Here is an 18692-nt window from a genome sequence, read left to right on the forward strand (position 1 = left end):
TAGTAGCAAGTATTGTTGATGCTTTTAATCCCACTTTTCAAATGGTTGAATAATGTTTTGGTTTCAATGGTGAAGCACAATTACAGTAGAACAAATATATATTGTATACATCTTCGTATTGGTTCAGTTATGTGCTTTTAATTAACCATAATATATTTGGTGTTTGGTTCATTCAGTATCAATTGGTCCTACAATTTGTCCTCGTGACCCGTCCCTCTGAAGAGAGCACACCTGCCTTCAGGGGACACTTGGCTTTGGATTATAGGGCGTCTTTACATCAGAAGTTTTACTGTACTTCTTTTCCCAAGCTGAATAACATAACTAATAATTGACTTGCCACGAGGGGGAAAATGATTTGCAAGGCATGTTCGAGCAATAATTCTCTGATAAATGTTACTTTTGAAACATCTTATTGGTCCTGCACTATGACACGGTGGTGCGGTGTACTGAGATAAACACAAGACTCGCTTTACTTTTATTGGACTGTGTTGAACAATAGCTTTGTTGAAAACATTTTATTTTTGTACAATAGTGTATTGGATGACATTTCCTGAATTTTTAAATATAATGTCTTCCATCAATTTTCTATGCTCGCTCTATCTGGACTGAGGTCGCACAGGGTCCGGAGCTGCTCCTACCAACACTGACAGAAAGGCATGCTATATCCTGGGTATGTTATCAGCACTACATAATGTAAACCTATTTCATTTTTTACTTTACTGTGATACTGAAGTTTCCTGAAACTAGGCTTATTTGCTGTTCTTGTGGCAGTTTTAATATTTATTCTGTGCTTTTAATAATTTCCTTGTGCACAGACATAATCTATTCATACACAAGGTATTGCCTCGTTTCTGAATGAAAACTGAACCTCGGAATGTTTTTCATGTACTACACTCTCCCGGAATCATGCTGCTCCAAATTTTACCTGATTTCAGTAATTCTACTTTTTCTTGACGAGCATTGTTTTGATGTCGGCTTCATAAAGCACTACTTAAAAGACACAAAGGTAACAGACACACAGGTTCTTCTCATAAATACTTTTGAGACAACATGACATAAAGCTTGTGTGCTACTAATGCTGCATAGTGAGAAAAAACAATAAAAAGTAAACAAGTACAAAACAAGTACAAAAGATCAATAGAAGAAAACTGAAAGTAAGCGCTCCAATGTTGCTTGCAAGTGCAGCCTACATGATAAGAGAATTGGTAAAAAGTGGGCCGTCTACGCTTAGTTGACCCAGAGATATCTCAAAGTATCTGAGGCTGACTGTTTGATGCCCTCAGCTGAATGGTTTGAAAATCAGAACACAGCATTTGGTTCATTATTGATAAAGCATAAATAGAGCTGACAAAAGGAGTTCTATATCACTGAACAGTGGGGACGTGGAACACAGAAAAGCAGCACAAACATCGAGGCAGTGAGTCCAAATTGGAATCAGTCACAGCATAAATGTCATGTAAGAATAAATACACTGTAACTATTTTGCTGTCATTTGATTATTGTAACAGGGAGGACATTTTGACTGGCCATGCAAGCTGCACATGATGTCCAATCAATGAAAGTAGCAATGGCTCCTAAGTTACCAATATTGACCTGCACTCAGAATCCTAAACTTACCTAAAATCAATTTATATGTAATTGATTGTAAGTGATATAATATGGGGTCAATATTTGAGTAAAGCAAGCTCTTTTATAAATTAACTCTACTTTAATTTCTTCACAGCTTTATCCCTGACTTGTCTGGTGTGCTCTGGGGTCTTCATGATGCAGCTTGAAAGCTGAGTGAATTTTGTTGTGATAGGAAAGAACATTGCAGAAATGTGGGTTCCTCCATGGTTTTGTATCATTGCTGCCAAAGTCATTTTAACACATCATGTTCCTTTATGTGATCAAAAGATTGACTGAAGGTAGGGACCATATGTATAAGTCAATAACTAACTAAGATAAATTACCCGGCACATACTGCAAGCACAGGGACGGACGAGCCGCATGCTGCCGACCCCTGACCTATACAGATGGTAACCTGCAAGATGTTTCCATCATCAATCACTTTAGAAGATCGTTCTCTTGGTGCTGCTCCACAACTGTTTCTCAATTGTCAATCTGCAGGTGCTGGGTCTCACAGCAGCGTAACTTGCAAAGACGTCAACAGGGGGCGGGACCGCCTGCCCATAACACCCTCTCTGATTGGCTGACTGTCCTGATCTCTCTCTTTTAGCCTTATTGATTGGATTAGATTTCTCAATTTAGGAATGTAGAGCTGGATATGTATATGTGCTTCCTTTATAAATGTTCAAATATAATTACTTTAATTCATTTGAACACTTTTCTGCCCCATTTTGTTTTTTATTATGGCTCATGTTTTATGTGGGTTACATAACCACTTTGATAACTTAAAAAAAAAGTGCAAAGGCAAGTTTGAAATAATACAATGTGAGTTTCATTTTGGATTTTGTGAGTTTGAAACAATACAAGATGACAGACAGAGATGTGTTTATTTTGTAAAATTTCTTGATGATCATGTAATTGAGTGAAGCATGAGTCTCACAACATCCATAAGTAATTGTTTCTTTGTATTTGTTAAATTTGAAAATCCCTAAATTATACACCAACTACATTGACGACAAATCTCTCCCTCAAAGGAAAAAAAAATGTTTATTTGATCCATTCTAAACAAATCAATTCAAGCATCAATCTTCTTAATAAATTAAAGAAAATGTTAGTTTTTTTCCCCCTTATCAGGATAGCTTTGTGATCCTGTTTGGGATGCAGATGATATTTGTATTGATTATAGCTGCAAGGGGATTTTGTAAAGGTCACTGGAGTCATTACAGAAAAATCCCATCCTTCATATGTACTTTGAGTAGCATTATATGTGAAGGGCTCCACTCTGACATTATAGTAAACAACACAGACATAAAATGATGTATTATGGAAAAATTGTAGTGGGAGGAAAAAAGGCACCGTTACTGGCCAAAGTGAAATGAAAACCATCAAATGACTAAATATGAGTTGTGAGTAAGTGCATGCTGAGAGATACTGTATTTAAGAACCTGACAGAGGCCTCTCTCACCTGAGGGAGATGTCACTCCAACCAAATTAAAGAAATCACAGCAAGGTTAATTCAGTATTCACTGCCAATGCTGGCTAAATGCCGTTGCAGTAAGCAATTTTACACATCGTGTAGGAGAACTGTGGGTACACTTCCTTCAGGGCTGCAATACATAGATAGGGCAGGCATTGCTGAGGAATCCATTATAGCATAGAGCAGCATTTTCTACATCAATTTATCCTTTTAACTCCTGAAAATGGAGAACAACCCACGCGCCGACATTGTGCACTGCTGCCTTCTGGCCTCGGCTCAAGGTGTGGGGCCAGATGTAGGGGTACAATCACACTGTGTTCAGAGGCCTGTCAGAAAACCAGGCTGTTAGTCTGCCCTGATACATAACCCCCAACTGTGCTCCCTGGCTGTCAATCTGACACAGCTGAAATCTAAAGAGTGGAAGTGGGCCAAAGGAGTCTTAGGTCATATCTGATCGGATGTGCCTCCACCCCCGTGACCCACAGAATTACTTCACTGTTACTGTTGGTGATGACATGTTTAGTTAAATGCAGCAAATCACCATTTCTGATGATAAGCTGGTTAGAAAAACCTTTGTGACTGGGTGATGAGACAGTTGCTGCACGTCTATGGGCCAAAAATAGTCAAATTAAACACAGATTAGATTGTATAATCTGATTAGAGAATCAAACTTAATGTGTGTAGCGTCGCCGTGTGGCGCTTCACCCAGTGTTGGGTGGGGGTGGATTGGGGGGGCAATCGTACAGTACAACTAATCGACCCAGGAGACCATTGTATCATTGTAATGTATAGCATTGTTTCGTAATTTTGACTTGTCCTGATCCTCCTGACCAAGGCGATTGCTTCTTTGGTGTAATTTCAAAAAGAAATGCCACAACCTTGATTAATCCATTTAGTAAATCCAACGTCGATAGTGGCAGTGGTGTGACATGAAAAATATGAAAAACCCTTGAACCAAAAACAAATAAACCCTTCACAGCACTCTTTCCTGAGAAAAATTTACAATGTAGATCTGTGTGCCATGATAAGTAAATATGGGGATTTAATCAGTAAATGCTGTGTTCTTAGTGAAAAGGCACTTTTTCATAAAGTCAGGCTGAAGCAAATGAAGTGTAACTCAAAGTCAAATCTCATAGTCATCAGCACATTCATCAGTGATAAAAAATGTGTTGCGAGCTTAAAATCTATATGGTCAGGTTTATTCGAATAATGTACAAGAACATTTTAATATTTAGTTGTTTCATTTTTTTTAAGTACGGTATTTATTGGTCAAACGCTTATGGATGAGGTCCTTGATCGAGTCAGAACTGTCAATAGAACATATTTTCTGTTGCTTAAATGTATGTCTGCAGGCATTCCATGAAGTCTGACAGGGTTATTTCAAGTCTTGCACTTACACGGAATGTACATAAATCTGGATAAAGTGGAGCGAGTCAACTATTAATAAAGCATTTGATCAAAGAGGACCTCTTTGGTAAAAAAAAAAAGAAAAAAATCTCCATTTCAACAGTCGAGTGGGAAATTGTCAGACATGGCTTCTCGCTGTTGACACCTGAAATTTAAAATGCAGCAGCGAACTCTTTATCTCTCACCTCCTATAGTGTTTAAAGCACGCTCAAGTGTCACTGTTTGAAGTGCACATCAGTTCAATGCAAGCTTTGTGAAAAGGAACCAAGCACTGTTATGAGAGATCCCCTGGTGAACAGAATGCCAAAAAACTTGCGTAGCATTTCATAAAGAGCTGCCAAATTCCAGTGTGGAATGCCAGGTTCAACTTAAGGTATGTAGTACTGATAAAAAGTCAAGTTTGAATAATTCATTGTACTGTTCACATCGACATTGACTGAGCCACTGTACTGCACTGCCACTTCGTTCAGGACTGAGTTCTGTTAGAACCAGATTTGAGGAAGCTCCGGTAGTCATACTGTCGAGCGCTGTCAGCACAGAGGATGCCCTGACTCTTTCCTGAGGGTGTGTTTTAGAGAAGATATGCCTTGTGCACTTCAATGAGAAAGCCAAGACAAAATGCACATAGTATTGATACATGTACAGTAGCTGCTTGGAATGTGAGACAAAAAATATGTGTCCCTGGCGAGTCTTGTCACAAGAAACAATCCAATATGTATTCCAGTATTCTCATCAGCCTTTTCAAAGGTCACACTTTTATCCCGTGGATTCAAATCTCAATGGAAAAGCTTATCAAAGCAATTTTCCCAGCAATCCAGCTATCCACACAACCAAACCCGATTGAAACAGACTATGTTAAGGGCTATTTCACCCCTCCTCCTTTTGACCTATGAAGGAGTGGTGAGGAAACGCAGGACACTACTACTTACGTAGGCAATACCCTGAAGAGCTGACATGTCACCAATTCTATTGTAAGCTTGAGCAATAAAGTAAGAGGGGATGTCAAGGGCTGAATTAATAATGACAGAGTGGCTTCTGGGGGTAATGCAGTGTTCTTTATCTGATGGTGTTTCTTGTTTAAATGTGGGCTTTGTTTTCTCTGAAGATGCAGGTTGCTCTGTTAACATTGTAGCGTTGAGTTACTGGCTGTTTCCTGTATTTTTATTCATTATATTTTTTCTTTGTTGGTAGCAGAAGCACAGGGAGAGTTGGGTGCAGAAACCCTTGTTAAAGACAACATTAAGTGTCGTGGATATGTGCTGGTTGTACATTAAATATGCCCTTTGCTATACGAGATATCAGCAGATGAGGGGACTCCAGCAGGCCTCCCACATTAAAATGGCCTTGTGAAAATTCTACACATTAAAGTCTAAACATTTGTCAATGCCGCTGCAGCTACCCTGGTAGCATGTCACCAAATAGAATCTGTGATTTTGAAGTACTTACTTGAATTTTCCTCTACAAAACTTAAGAACCAGCATTGAGTTAATATGCATGGCTGGTGAGCCAAATTATCGTCTGAATGAACAGTTTGTGGCACACTTCACTGGATGCACAAAGTTTATTATTAGCTGGCAGTTTGCTGGTTGGCAGAAAGGGGAGAGAAGGGGGGCAAAAATGCAAACACAAAGCAGTCAGAGTGGGAATAGGAACTTGACAGTCAGTCAGGGCAATTTATCATTCTGTCAAACTTCACTGAGTATTGCAGCAGAACTATCTACAGTGCAAAAAAAAAAAAAAAAACCTCCACCCCAACCCCAAAATGGCTGAGTGAGAGGAGAGTAAGACCACTGAAATCAAGCCCGCCATGTAGAAATGTTTGTCACTTAATGGGAAAGACATCCGCTTAGCCTCAAGGCAGAGAAAGCATCTTCAAGGCCACATAAACACTTATATATATATATATATATATATATATATATCCTCAGAGACCTTAGTGCATCAAGACTTAAGAAAGTTCGATAGAAGCTGCAGAGCCCATTACAATTCATGTTCATGTTCAACACACTGACTGTATTTGAAGTGAAATGTTTGACAGAGACACCATAATACTGTATCTCCACACTGATAACGTGTAACCGACATTACTAATTTTGTGACAATTGCACTTATCTGTTGACACTGAAAGACGACACACAACACTTATTCATATGTTGCAAAATGCATCAGAAGGGCATTTACAACATATAAGACATAACTGACATTAACTATTTGGAAATGTTCATAACCAGTATATAGGTTACGAACAACACTCAATATCAGATAGTTAAAACGTATGTGGGAATTGGTAGGTATGCATTTTCATCCTATTTGTGGTGACACATATGCAACATTTTAGTGTTTGCAGAAGTTTTGTGTTTTTGTTTTTTTATGCAGGGCTTTTTATTCAAGCGAAACACAAATTCTCTGATGGTCACTGACGCTGTTATTTCAGCCTGGGATATGTACACATTTGCTTTGAATGGATACACACTTTGATTCCCATAATAGATGCAGTGGTTGTTCTGACTGCGTCAGTAGGTATAAAGTCTTGATTTTATATCTGACAAATCATTTGTAGGATTTTAGGAATGACTTAACAAATCCAAAGCAACAGTTAATATTTACTCATTGCAAGCAATTACCTGATATCTGTAGACCTTGTGAATCCATTGGAATTAAAGCCACAGCACTTCAGTTCATGTTAGTTCATTGAAGGTCTACTTCACTTTGAAGGATCATACATAACTGAGATAAATATTTCCATATGCGAGGGTTAGAGCAGGCTACTCTGCATATCCAAGAGATTTAATGGATTTCCATTGATAGGTAATTAGCCTATTACAACCTTCCAGTTGTACCATGTCCTTTGGACAAATGGTCCAAACTACAACAGACTCAACGATCCCATAGCAAATGGCTTCTTTTTTGATGTGCGGGAGACAGTCTGTGATTGCATTTATTCGTGGGCCCCTTCATTTGACCAGCATATCATTTCTTCCCTGGCATACTTCAAAGTGTGGACACTTCAAAGTAGAATGAGTGACTGCCACTTGGACTCTGAGGATGCCTCTTTTGATCATCTTCTGAAAACTCCCCTAACGCAATCAGGGCATGCACACCAGAGAGGAGGATTTGACAGCCATAAGATAAATGTAGTCATCCTCCCAGCTATCAGATAAGCACAGCATGCTCTAATCCATTAATATGAAAATGAGGGGTGACTAGAAGTGGCTGGGTGGAGGGCTACGCAGCAACAGATAAATGCTTTGGAATGAGTTTTAAAAGGAACAATCGAGGATTAAAAGTATTTGAAGACATGTGTGCCCAGGCTTGTAGTTACATAAATAGATGTTTTTCTACTTATCGATATTTTCAAAATAGCAGGTCACAACAGTAGATCAGGTGCACTACAGATGCAACATGGAAGACAGCTCAATAGATCTTTAAAAGAAAAAAAAAAAACATTTTGCAAATTTTCGGGAAATTTCGAGAAAAAGTCCTCACCTTTATTCACCTATTGCCTAGAGTGTCTTTGTGCATTAAAATAGAGGTAACTCGTGTGATTATTGATTTTAGCTCACTACACAATGTGAAAAAAAAAAAAAGATATATATTTGGCCTATGTGCAAAACAAATTTAATGGTAAATTAATATTCACAATAGTGTCAACAGCAGGACAATGCTAATCATGAGGGAGGGATGAGTCTATGGATGAACAGGACTACCGGGTTCACACTGCCATGGAAATGTTGGAGACATCAGTTCAGTAGACGCTTGTTCTGTTTCCGATTCACTGACTTATTTTATTTATCAATTATCATTTCAACACAACAGCATTCCCCAAAGAGACTGTGAGGCTGAGCGGAGATATACGCTCTATTTTCAGACACATGAACAAGCTATTCCCCTAAGTAATCATTACATCTGTTTACATCTTAGGTGAGACTTGTGAATTCATTCACTGGTATTTATCTCTCACTGCATCCTTTCCCCCTTGAAGCTTTATATCCAGAACATTGCTAACCATACCGTCTTCTCTGAATCACCTTTTGATCTTGTAAAGTTTAACTTTTTTCCACTTCACACATCTCTTTTCATCCACCTATCATTCATCCATGTAGTCATACCTTTCTTTTTTTAGCATCGGGACGTGATAGGTGAAGTGAACTTACCTAATGGAGTTATGTGCCTCCAAGAAATGGTTGGCTCAGGTTTCCCTCTGGCTGTGCAGATGAGCGACACGTTGCTGCCCTCGTTCACCGTGATGTCAGCGGAAATGTCGTATATCTTAGGAGGAACTGCAAAGAAAACCACAAAAGCAGAAGATCACATATACAAGATTAGCAATGAAGTACAACCTCTGGTTCACCCAGTATAATTCAAATTGAAGGTTTTATAACAGGAAAAAACTGTTTACGTCGAGGTGGGTTTCTAAAGTTACTCTAACATAATCCACATGGGAACAATTAAAATTTTAAGACCCAGTTTTAGTTGTTGATGTACATTTCTAATACATCGTAAATACCTTTTTCATTACACTGGCATTTAAATTTCTCGGAAAATCCCTGGGGTTGTTGAGATCTTATCGTCACGGAAACTCCCCAACTTTCCCGAGACAAAATAGACAAGCTCCCGTTTGTACACTTGATCTCGTAAGTTCTCGATGTGCACTGCCTTTTTTTTTTTTTTTTTTTGGACTGAGTCTGTCAAATGTTGATATTTTCGCTTGAGCTGCAGCGACGCCATTTTTGATATCCCAGAAACCCATGCAGCAGGTTTACCAAAGATCTGTTCTATCAAAGATCGGCTCCAAAGGTCTGTTAGAAAAACATCCCCAAAGCTCGAAGGCTACAAATTCCAGTTTGTTTGTAAACATAGCAACTTTGGTCTGACCGATTTGGGAAACTGTGTGTTGGAAATGAGTGGAAATGAGTGATCATGGTCTTGTTTTGTGTATTAATTTATTCTCTGCAGAAGTGTATTTTATTTTTTTTTTCTGGTAGAGTAACTTTAATTATGAGTGAAAATAGACATGCTTAAAAGTCTTTTTTTGCCTGCCTCACTGCCTCCCTTTGACATTGCCCTTCTTGTTAAATATTCTCTGCAGGGGAGAGGGAATTTCATTTTCCACTTTCCCAATAACTCGGATCCTGCTGCTCTGATGACATTTACAGTCAGGACCGAGGTAACGTTTGCCTGTTTACCTTTGTAGGTTAAGCAGGTTTGCAGATAAGCCAGTTTTCTGATAGAAAGCATCAGGGCATGAAAAGATATGTGCAACAAGAAAATAATATACAATGCCGCCATTCTTGTGTCACAAGACACTTCAAAGTGTGTAATGTTTGTTTTAATGCTGATACTTACCAAAAAACTAAATGGAATATGAAATAGCAGCAACATTTAATGTGACACAATCTTTCATACATAAAGATCTCTCACTTTTGTCCAATCACTGCTTCCTCCTTCAGAAAGGTACAAATGTGGCCATTTAAAAAAAAAACACTAAAACAACATTTGTAACATTAGTGTTACAGTAGGATACAGTTAAACACATTATGAGCAGTAACTCATCTGTTTGTTTCTCAAACAGCTCCTCAAAAAGACCCAAATCAAACATTGGACTTAAAAATAAAATGAAACAAAACTAAAAATTCAAGAAAATCATGAAGAGTCACATATGTAACCAGCCTTCTATTAAGGTGTTTTAGAGGCAATACATTATAAAGCCAAGTAACTCCTGAAAAGGATCTTTTTTTGAAAAGCAAAAGTGAATTCCGTTTCTGTCGAGGGTGTCTCCTCGGCAGTCCCTGCTGGACCACACTTACAATCATAATTGGCAAGTTTCTGGGCACTTAAATCCTCTTGGAGCTTTGATGTTAAAAGCTTCGGTATTTAGGCTTCTCAGAACACAGAGAGACACATGCAGCCACCCACAAAGGCATTTGAACACATTTAAATAAGCACACATGCAGGTACAGCGTGCACACGCACACGCACACACAGGCTTATGAGACACTATTTTAATCTGCCAGATTTGAATCTCAGAAGGAGCTTTTCTGCACTGGACTGTGCCATACAGTAATGGATTCTCAGTCATCTGGGTCCAACTATTCCACCCTCTGATCCTGCCTGACGCCTGCGAAAAAAAACCAAACAAAGAAAAAGTTGATTCAACAATTTTGAGAGTTTTTCTTTTGACTGACACTTTTTAGAGTCACATTGTTCTCCTTTGTCATTGAACTCTGTCCACTCTCATTGCACCCACCCTCATTTGACTATTTTTCTTATTGGAAACTGATCAGTGTCAGACTTGTGTTGTGTCTCTGCGCACAAAACACTGGATAATCACATAGTTACATTTAAATAGTATGGCAATACTACTTAGCAAAGTATCTTAAGGTATGAATCCAGTGAAATTAGTCTATTTGATGATCCGTTCATATAAACTGCAGGCCTTAACACAGCTTACTAGATACATGTTTATGCTCTCATTCCATGATAAGAGCAAATACTTTGCAGTCAAATATAAGTTAGAGCATCATTAAAAAGCAACTGCAGACATATCGCTGGAACCTCGGAGGCTCAAGGGATGAAACGTTGCCCGATTCACAAATGATAGCACCCCTGTGTGTATTGACCCAGCCTGAGACAAGCATCAGCCACAGTGACAAGAGGGGGAGCCACTGAAATGATTGCCAGCAAAGAAGTTTCTTTGTTTTGTTGGGGGGGGATTGGCGTCATTTTTGATCAACAGATCTGGACCTAAATGAGATAAAAGTGGGGAACCGTCAGTGGGCGAAGACCAGAGGCGATGTTGAATCTAGGTTATTGCTTGTCAGACTCCTGTGTTTACTTGCTGTAGGACCCTGGTGTTGACACATCTCCTCAGTGTCTGATAGCACAAAATTGAAAATGTAGGGTTTGTCTACTGATCCTATCTCTCCCTGGCAGGGACTGAGAGGTTTTCAAAGGTTTTAGATGAAGAGCCCTCAGTTTTTCAGCTCAGAGCAACTGTAACTCTGTTGCTTTACTGTATGGTGCTGTTTGTTCCAGCTGGGAATACCACCATGGAGAGGAAAACCAACTCAACCTCAGACATTATAATGTACAAGAACGTTCATCATCTTTGGAACTGGGATGACAGTGACCAACTCAATAGTCATTTATGCCCCAGAAAATAAACTGCTCGTTTTGTGTCTTAAAAATCAATCACAGCAAGACAATTTCTAATTTCCTGAGGCTATTCTTTCTCTGCACTGTAAATCTTTGCTCTCATGTACATTTTCTTCTTTGCATTCTGGCTTCTGTTACAGCTCGTTGCTCTGTGTTGAGATCAGTAAGCTCCTGAATTGCAGTCCCCATTGCTATATTCATCTGTAGTGGTGATGTTCTATTTCGGTCCTGCTGTTGGAACCGAACAAAGGAACACTATAATATTTTTAAAAAATTTCAAAAATGATCACAAACATGCAGGCCTGATTCATAATTGTGTGACCATAAATAAACAACTTAAGGCAGACGCTATACCGTCACACTCTGAATGTCTTTTCTACAACTATGGCGTGTTTGTTTTGTTAATAATAGTAAAAAAACAGAAACAATTTGATTTTGGACATTGTTATCATTTACACACAATATGATTCAGCCATATGATGTTCTTCAACAGAAAAGCATTTTTAGTTTTTTTTTTTTTTTTCCTTTTCTATATGAGAATCAAGTGACACCAAGGACTATGGGGGCTGTTTTTTCTAAACATATAGCCTTGTAGTGAATTACATCAGTGCCATTGATAAGGAAATTGAATGACTACAAAAGTGAAAAGATTTAGTTTATGTGGAGCCTACTTCTCAGTGTTTATTTTGAATGGTACCGAAAGAGAATGTTCAGACTAATCGAGTTGATGAATCAGGTTACAGAAGTTCACACCACTGACTAAGAAACACTATACACGCCAGTGTCACCAGATAATATCAGAAGCAAGGACTACCTTGAGCTCATAGTGAGGATAAAAGTAGTGAATTACGATCTACTGCTAACAATTTCAGAGTATTTTCATGCGGTATATTATCACAATAAGAAAAGTCCACATACAGAAGGATGGCAATCCTGACAATTTTACAAAGATACACATGAACTGGATGAAAGGAACTTAACCTACAAGTATCTGAATGTCATTGGCAGTATGATGCCGATCGGAAACACGTGAGATGCTTTTAACCGGTTACAGTTTTTTTAGACTTTGTTGTGTCGTTGTTGCTTTTTGCCATTACGATACTGCTTTGTTCAACAATTTATTTTCTTAATTTAAACATATTCTTGACATATTCTACAACCGTGGAAACCAAAGATTTCACGACAACTGATTTTTATTTATTTGAATGTCACCTGTACCTGATGCAGGTCAGTTGACATAACACAAATTGCACACAAACTGTTTCATCACAGTTAAGACAACACATATAAATAGTGTCTGTGCTAACTGCACATATACATATCTTACTGACTGAATACTTTTATAGTACATTTCTTCTATGTATTCTTATAGAATTGCTTCTCTTTGTTTCTGCTGACCATAACATACAGTAATGGGTTCTTGAAGCATCAAACCACAACCTAAAATGTTACTACATTCAACAAGTGGGCTTTATATCATTTGTTTATTACTTTGCTTTGTCCATTACTTCATTGGTGTTAATGTATTACTGGCACCACCAGAAATGATTTTAATTGTCTTTAATAAATTCATTTCAGGCACACACACCTCATTTGATTATAATAAATAATAATTAAGAATAGCTTGTGAAAATATAGTTAGACAAAATATACAATCTATTTTATTTCTTGATTAATTTATTTTAATAGCACACACAGTGCTCTAAATATGCCATATTTAGCTTAGCGCTAAACGTTTAAGTACCCACACACACACACACACACACACACCTCAGATTAACATGCCTGAACAGGAGTAAGAAGCAATAACCTGTTGAAGATTAGTTAGAAATATTGACAATAATTGGGGTTGGGGCAATGCGTTTTAATGTGTAGGTGGGCTATATCCTTACACACTTTGAAAACCCAAGAATTCATAAAATTACATTAAAAAAAACAAAACAAGATAAGGCAGTAGTTATGTTAGATTTTTCTTGAAATGTTTATTTTTTTCTCATCAGCCCAAACATGTTTATTTTCAAATTCACGTTGCTCTCATCAAATGCAACCAGCGAGTTTAAGTAGGTTGGAGAAAGGGTGGTTGAATCCAAAGTGAAAATTATTCATACTGACATTCATCACCAGACTTTCAGACACTGCTGTGTCGACTGCAGAGTTCTTGGGGGAAAAAACCCCCCCAAAAAACATTTAAACGTTGAGCAGCCGATTGCTATTTCTTTTGTCTCTCTGTGATTTTGTCGGCATACTTCACATTATTACATTTACACCTTCACCGCCTGTTTGAACATCAGAAGTGGTCATGGTTGTGAAATTCTCTGTGTAACAAAACATTGTAGCCCTTCCCCCTGTACCGACAAACACTCCTTGTTGTTTTCTTTACGTGCTAATTCATTAACAGTGTTATGATTGCCATGTTTGCCCATTCTGCTCTGATTTCCCTTTTTTTCCCACCCTGCAGGAGGCACTGAGAGTGAGCTGCCTCGACTGATCTGGGTGGCATCATCTCCCTCCTGGTAGACGCCTCGGGTGAATAAATAAGCCTCTAATGACGCCACCTTGAATTACAAAAAATGCTTACAGCTGCACTATTAAAATGCAGAGGTTTTCTTCTGGAGTTGCAGTGGGGATTCACACAACTGGGCTTTTCTATGAATTCTGACAGCCCTCTCCTGGATGACTCCTGCTACCAAATAGCAGGACCCCATTACTGACTAAACCCACCGCCATCAAGCGCTCCAATTAGAGCACAAAGCAGAGGAGCTGTAAAGGACGGCAGTGTGGGTGATGAGTGAGGCAAAGCTGAGCTCGACAGGGGAGAAGAAGCAACATGAGAAAGAGAGCCATCTTTCCTTTATTTCCCCCCATCATCTTACATACAACTTTGGAATGGACAAAGGAAATGCACCTGCCTGAGGCACTTCTCTGTCCGCGCATAATTATGGTCCTATTAAAGTGAATATGTTTACTGAACTGAGTACAGATCTTCTTTAATCAGTTTTAAACTGTGTTTTGTAATTAGATTAGAGTTTAATTTTTTTTTCAGCATTGATTGTGCTTGTGTAGATTTCCAGGGGAGATGTTTTTTTTTTTTTTATTTCAAAATAAATCCTCTATTCCAATTTTTTCCCCCAACGTGGAGCTTGTCCAGATGACACTAATACAAATTGTAAAATTCCTTGTGAATATTCTCTTGCTTCTTGGGTGTAATATACACCTCTATAATGAGACAGTTCCTCCACAGCAAGTCCACAAGGTTTTCATTTGTCTTTTGGAACTGCATGTAGCAAAAAAGACGCAGCTTCTAGTCTGTTAATTTGGTGTTAGACACAGAGAATAAACATAAACAATGACAGATTATATTAGTCAAAGGGACTACCTCCATTTGCAGTGTCATAAACCAGGCACAGATCATTTGTAGCATTTATATTTGGGGAAACTTCACCTCAGTAAATAGCAGAATCTATCCTTATTAGACATGACATGTTACTGCCTGGAAAAAAAAACAACAACATATGACCTTTGTGGGTGTGGAAACATCAGTCCTTCAAATTAGTGCTGAGGTGCTCGCAGTGTTTGCTGTTCTTGACGTTTAGCCTGCAAACTTTGAAAGACAGAGAAGTTTTACCTCTGATATCACCCGCCATACCAATAGTGTTTGTTTTGACATATCGATCTAAATCATTTTTAACAGAAAAGTCCACACAACAATACACTAATAATAAAAAGCAATGAAAAAAAAAAAAAAAAAGATTATTTCTTTCTCTCTCCATTTATTTGAGCCCAGCAGCAATAGAGGAGGTGGACTAAGTGCTGAAATGGTAGGGGCAAGACATAAAACCTCATCAGCTCTTATTGGCTGTCTGTTTTTTGGCATCTCTTCATATTGTAAGATCTCCTTGTGGCTAAAATGCTGGGTAGATTCATAAAGGATTGTGATGTGAGACAGAAGCAGACAGCAAATGAGCAAAGACACAAATAGATTCCTGGCAAGTGCACATTAGCTGATAAATGTTATTCCATAATGGTACCATTATGTATGATGAATATAGTGATTTAGCCTATTAATGTACTGCAGGATTTTGCCTGAGGGTCCGGTGATAACATTTGATGGTGTGGGAAAACCAGTACAGTATGATGATATACCAGAAGGTATGGCGTCCTCCACTGCAGCAGACAGATTGGTACCTTTGAGGTAAACATACATCAAGTTTCATGTACTACCGGTGAAAATGTTCAAGTTGAGATACCTCTGCAGTGGTCATTTTTTACCATTGGTCTCCCCCAGTTTTCACGTCACTCTATCTAAATAAGCAGTTACATCTCTCTCTCTCTCTCTCTCTCTCTCTCTCTCTCTCTGTCTCTCTCTCCCTCCCTCCTTATTTTACTTCAAGGCAGCATTCATGCATCGAGCTGAAATGGAAATGACCCCTCTGCCATGGCAGCAATATTGTACTTGTGAGGTGATGAAAGCCTCCTAGAAAGAGAATACATTTAAGAATTATATCTCCAGCCTCCAAAACGTAACTGAATTGTATGGTTGGCAATGTTAGAGAGGTGGAAAAAAATATCACCATGTTGATGTTATTGCTGGGTTTATTTGATGGGAGGGAACAGCTTCAGTCTTGTTGATGTGCAGATTGATTGCAAAATATTGATACTAACGTACTGATTGCCATTTTAACATGTCAACATGAAATTGAACAACAATGTTAAAATGTATTTGTCTATTCAGATCATATTTCCTACTTCTTTCATTTGTGATTATGCATGATGATGTCAATAGAGCTGCACTCTGCTCTCTATACGCTGGTAATGGAAATGATTATGGCTGACTACAAATAAAGTCATGTTTGGCACCGAAATAGAGAATAAGAAAGAATAGTGTTTACTTTGCGACATTTTTCATTGCTACTATTTAACATACACACACATACACACACACACACACACCCACACACACACCCGCCCGATAACAATAATGTATAGCTAATTTTTCTTAGCACATGAAGTAAAGGTTGCCTTCACACATTCAACAGTTTGAGTATCAAAGTCATGTTGACTGGACCGGACAGGAAAATAATGATCTCACACATTACTACTTACAGCTGGATCTTAACTATTGGAACTGCAGCATTACTTGGTTACATCAGGTTTTTGGGTTTTTTTTTGTATGTATTTGTGAAATTAACAGTGTGTAAAAAGTTTGAATGTTGGAAAAAACAGGATCAAGCTGTATTCAAGGTGTGCCTCTTGCAGAAGTGGAAGGTAACTATGATATCATTTCTGTCCAACTTGTAATTAAACATTAGTTTATGATGATTTCCCTGTCATGACCTAATGGTGCAAAAATAACATGCTGCCAAAAATGTCACAACTGATACATATGATGAGTAATTGCCATTGAGGTTAACGATGCACAAAGCATGATTATGGAGAGCTTGTTACCAATTTCATGCACTTCTGGGGAATTCATGAATTAGGGGAAATCAATTGATGAGAATGAACTTTTCGAAAATACCTTGTGAGAGGCAATTAATCTTCAATGGGAGAGCTGCACTGGGCATGTAATTCAAAGATAAGCTATCTAATTTATTCATGCTAATCAGCATCTTTCAGCCACAGTATCTTCCTTATAAACAAAATTCCTCTGCATGGACCACTCTCCTTTCACTTTCAAGGATGATCACTGGTTTTTCAATTAGCTGCGTGGCCACAAAGTGTCTTTGATAGGCGTACCCATGCAAGAGGCTTATTCCAAATAGTTTGTCACTGGGAACCGCTGCACAATGTCAGAGGGCTCTCTGCTTTCTAACTACACAGTGTCAGTCCATGAGCAAATGATCACTGCTATGACCTGCTATGTGCGCGCGTGTGTGTGTGTGTGTGTGTGTGTGTGTGCGTGTGTGCGAGTGAGAGAGTGAGAGAGTGAGAGAGAGAGAGAGAGAGAGAGACAGAGAGAGAGAAAGAGCGAGAGAGAGAGAGAGAGAGAGAGAGAGAGAGAGAGAGAGAGAGAGAGAGAGAGAGAGAACTGGATGATTTGATGTGAGAATACAAAGCTCTGTCTCCATCTGTCATCAGGCCTTGATGTAGCGCAAAAGGTCAAAGTTCATTCTTTAGAATGCAGGTCGTGATTAATGGGGAGAAAGCGAGCAGACACACACTACACCCAGTCAGAGGGAAGGAGCGTGGCTCAGCAGGAGTTTAGATCTGCTCTTTACTGGCCATTTGCTCATCACTTTGCTGGAATTGATCTTATCACGGAAAAGCCTCAATATGTGCCACAGATTTTGTAAAATGATTGCTACAAATCATTGGCATACATATCATGTATTTTGTAGTATATATTAAAAGAAATCCTCACAGTAATATAATGTATACCTCTCGAGTTGATCTACTTCACAGTGTTTATGGTCAGAGAGCAGGTTTCCATTGTCAAGGGGAGGGATAAAGTGGTCTCGCCAATCATTTTCCCTTAAACTCTCAATGAATCCATCAATACATTCAGTTCTATTTGTTTGTTTGTTTGTTTGTTTTTATTTTACAGTTGTTGGCACCAGGCTTAACAGGCTTACTGGGTTATGTTGCACTACTCTATTGACAATATTTTTAATTGCTATTCAGCGGTTCACATTTTCCAATTATCAACATTCTCCAAAAAAGGAAAGTAAGAAGAAGCCTGTTTAACTGCTCTGCATTGTGGGGCATAATATGTGGGACTGGGTGTGTTCTCCACATTTTTCACAAATCTGGTGTTTTTAGCAGTTTTGGGAACTTTTCTTTCATCTGTGTTGTGCGTGCTCCATTCCGGTCAAAACATCATGCAATACTTCACAGTGCATTGTGGTTGCATTGTTAGAGCGTCGAGGTCAATATGGTCGCTATGTTTCATTTTAAGATCAAAAGGCAAGATCTAAAACCTCTGTCAACACATTTCCTGCCAGCCAGTCCATCCAATACTTAACACTGAATAAAAGTGAACAGAATGTCCTCATTTATAGCCTCACTGATCTCAGGCATTGGAATTATGAAACGACGACCATCAGAA

The 18692-nt window shown here is 38.6% G+C and overlaps 1 protein-coding gene across 1 annotated transcript in view; it reads right to left on the minus strand.

Annotated features, from left to right (window-relative positions):
* Nucleotides 1-18692, minus strand: part of negr1 (neuronal growth regulator 1) — a gene marked incomplete at both ends in the record, with an annotated part of 138872 nt that overhangs the window by 61717 nt on the left and 58463 nt on the right. The window contains one exon of the mRNA XM_080506526.1: nt 8647-8772. Coding sequence (XP_080362652.1) covers nt 8647-8772 — 126 coding nt within the window. The remainder of the gene's footprint in view (nt 1-8646; nt 8773-18692) is intronic.

Source organism: Blennius ocellaris, assembly GCF_963422515.1.
Source record: "Blennius ocellaris genome assembly, chromosome: 12".
Lineage (NCBI taxonomy): Eukaryota > Metazoa > Chordata > Actinopteri > Blenniiformes > Blenniidae > Blennius > Blennius ocellaris.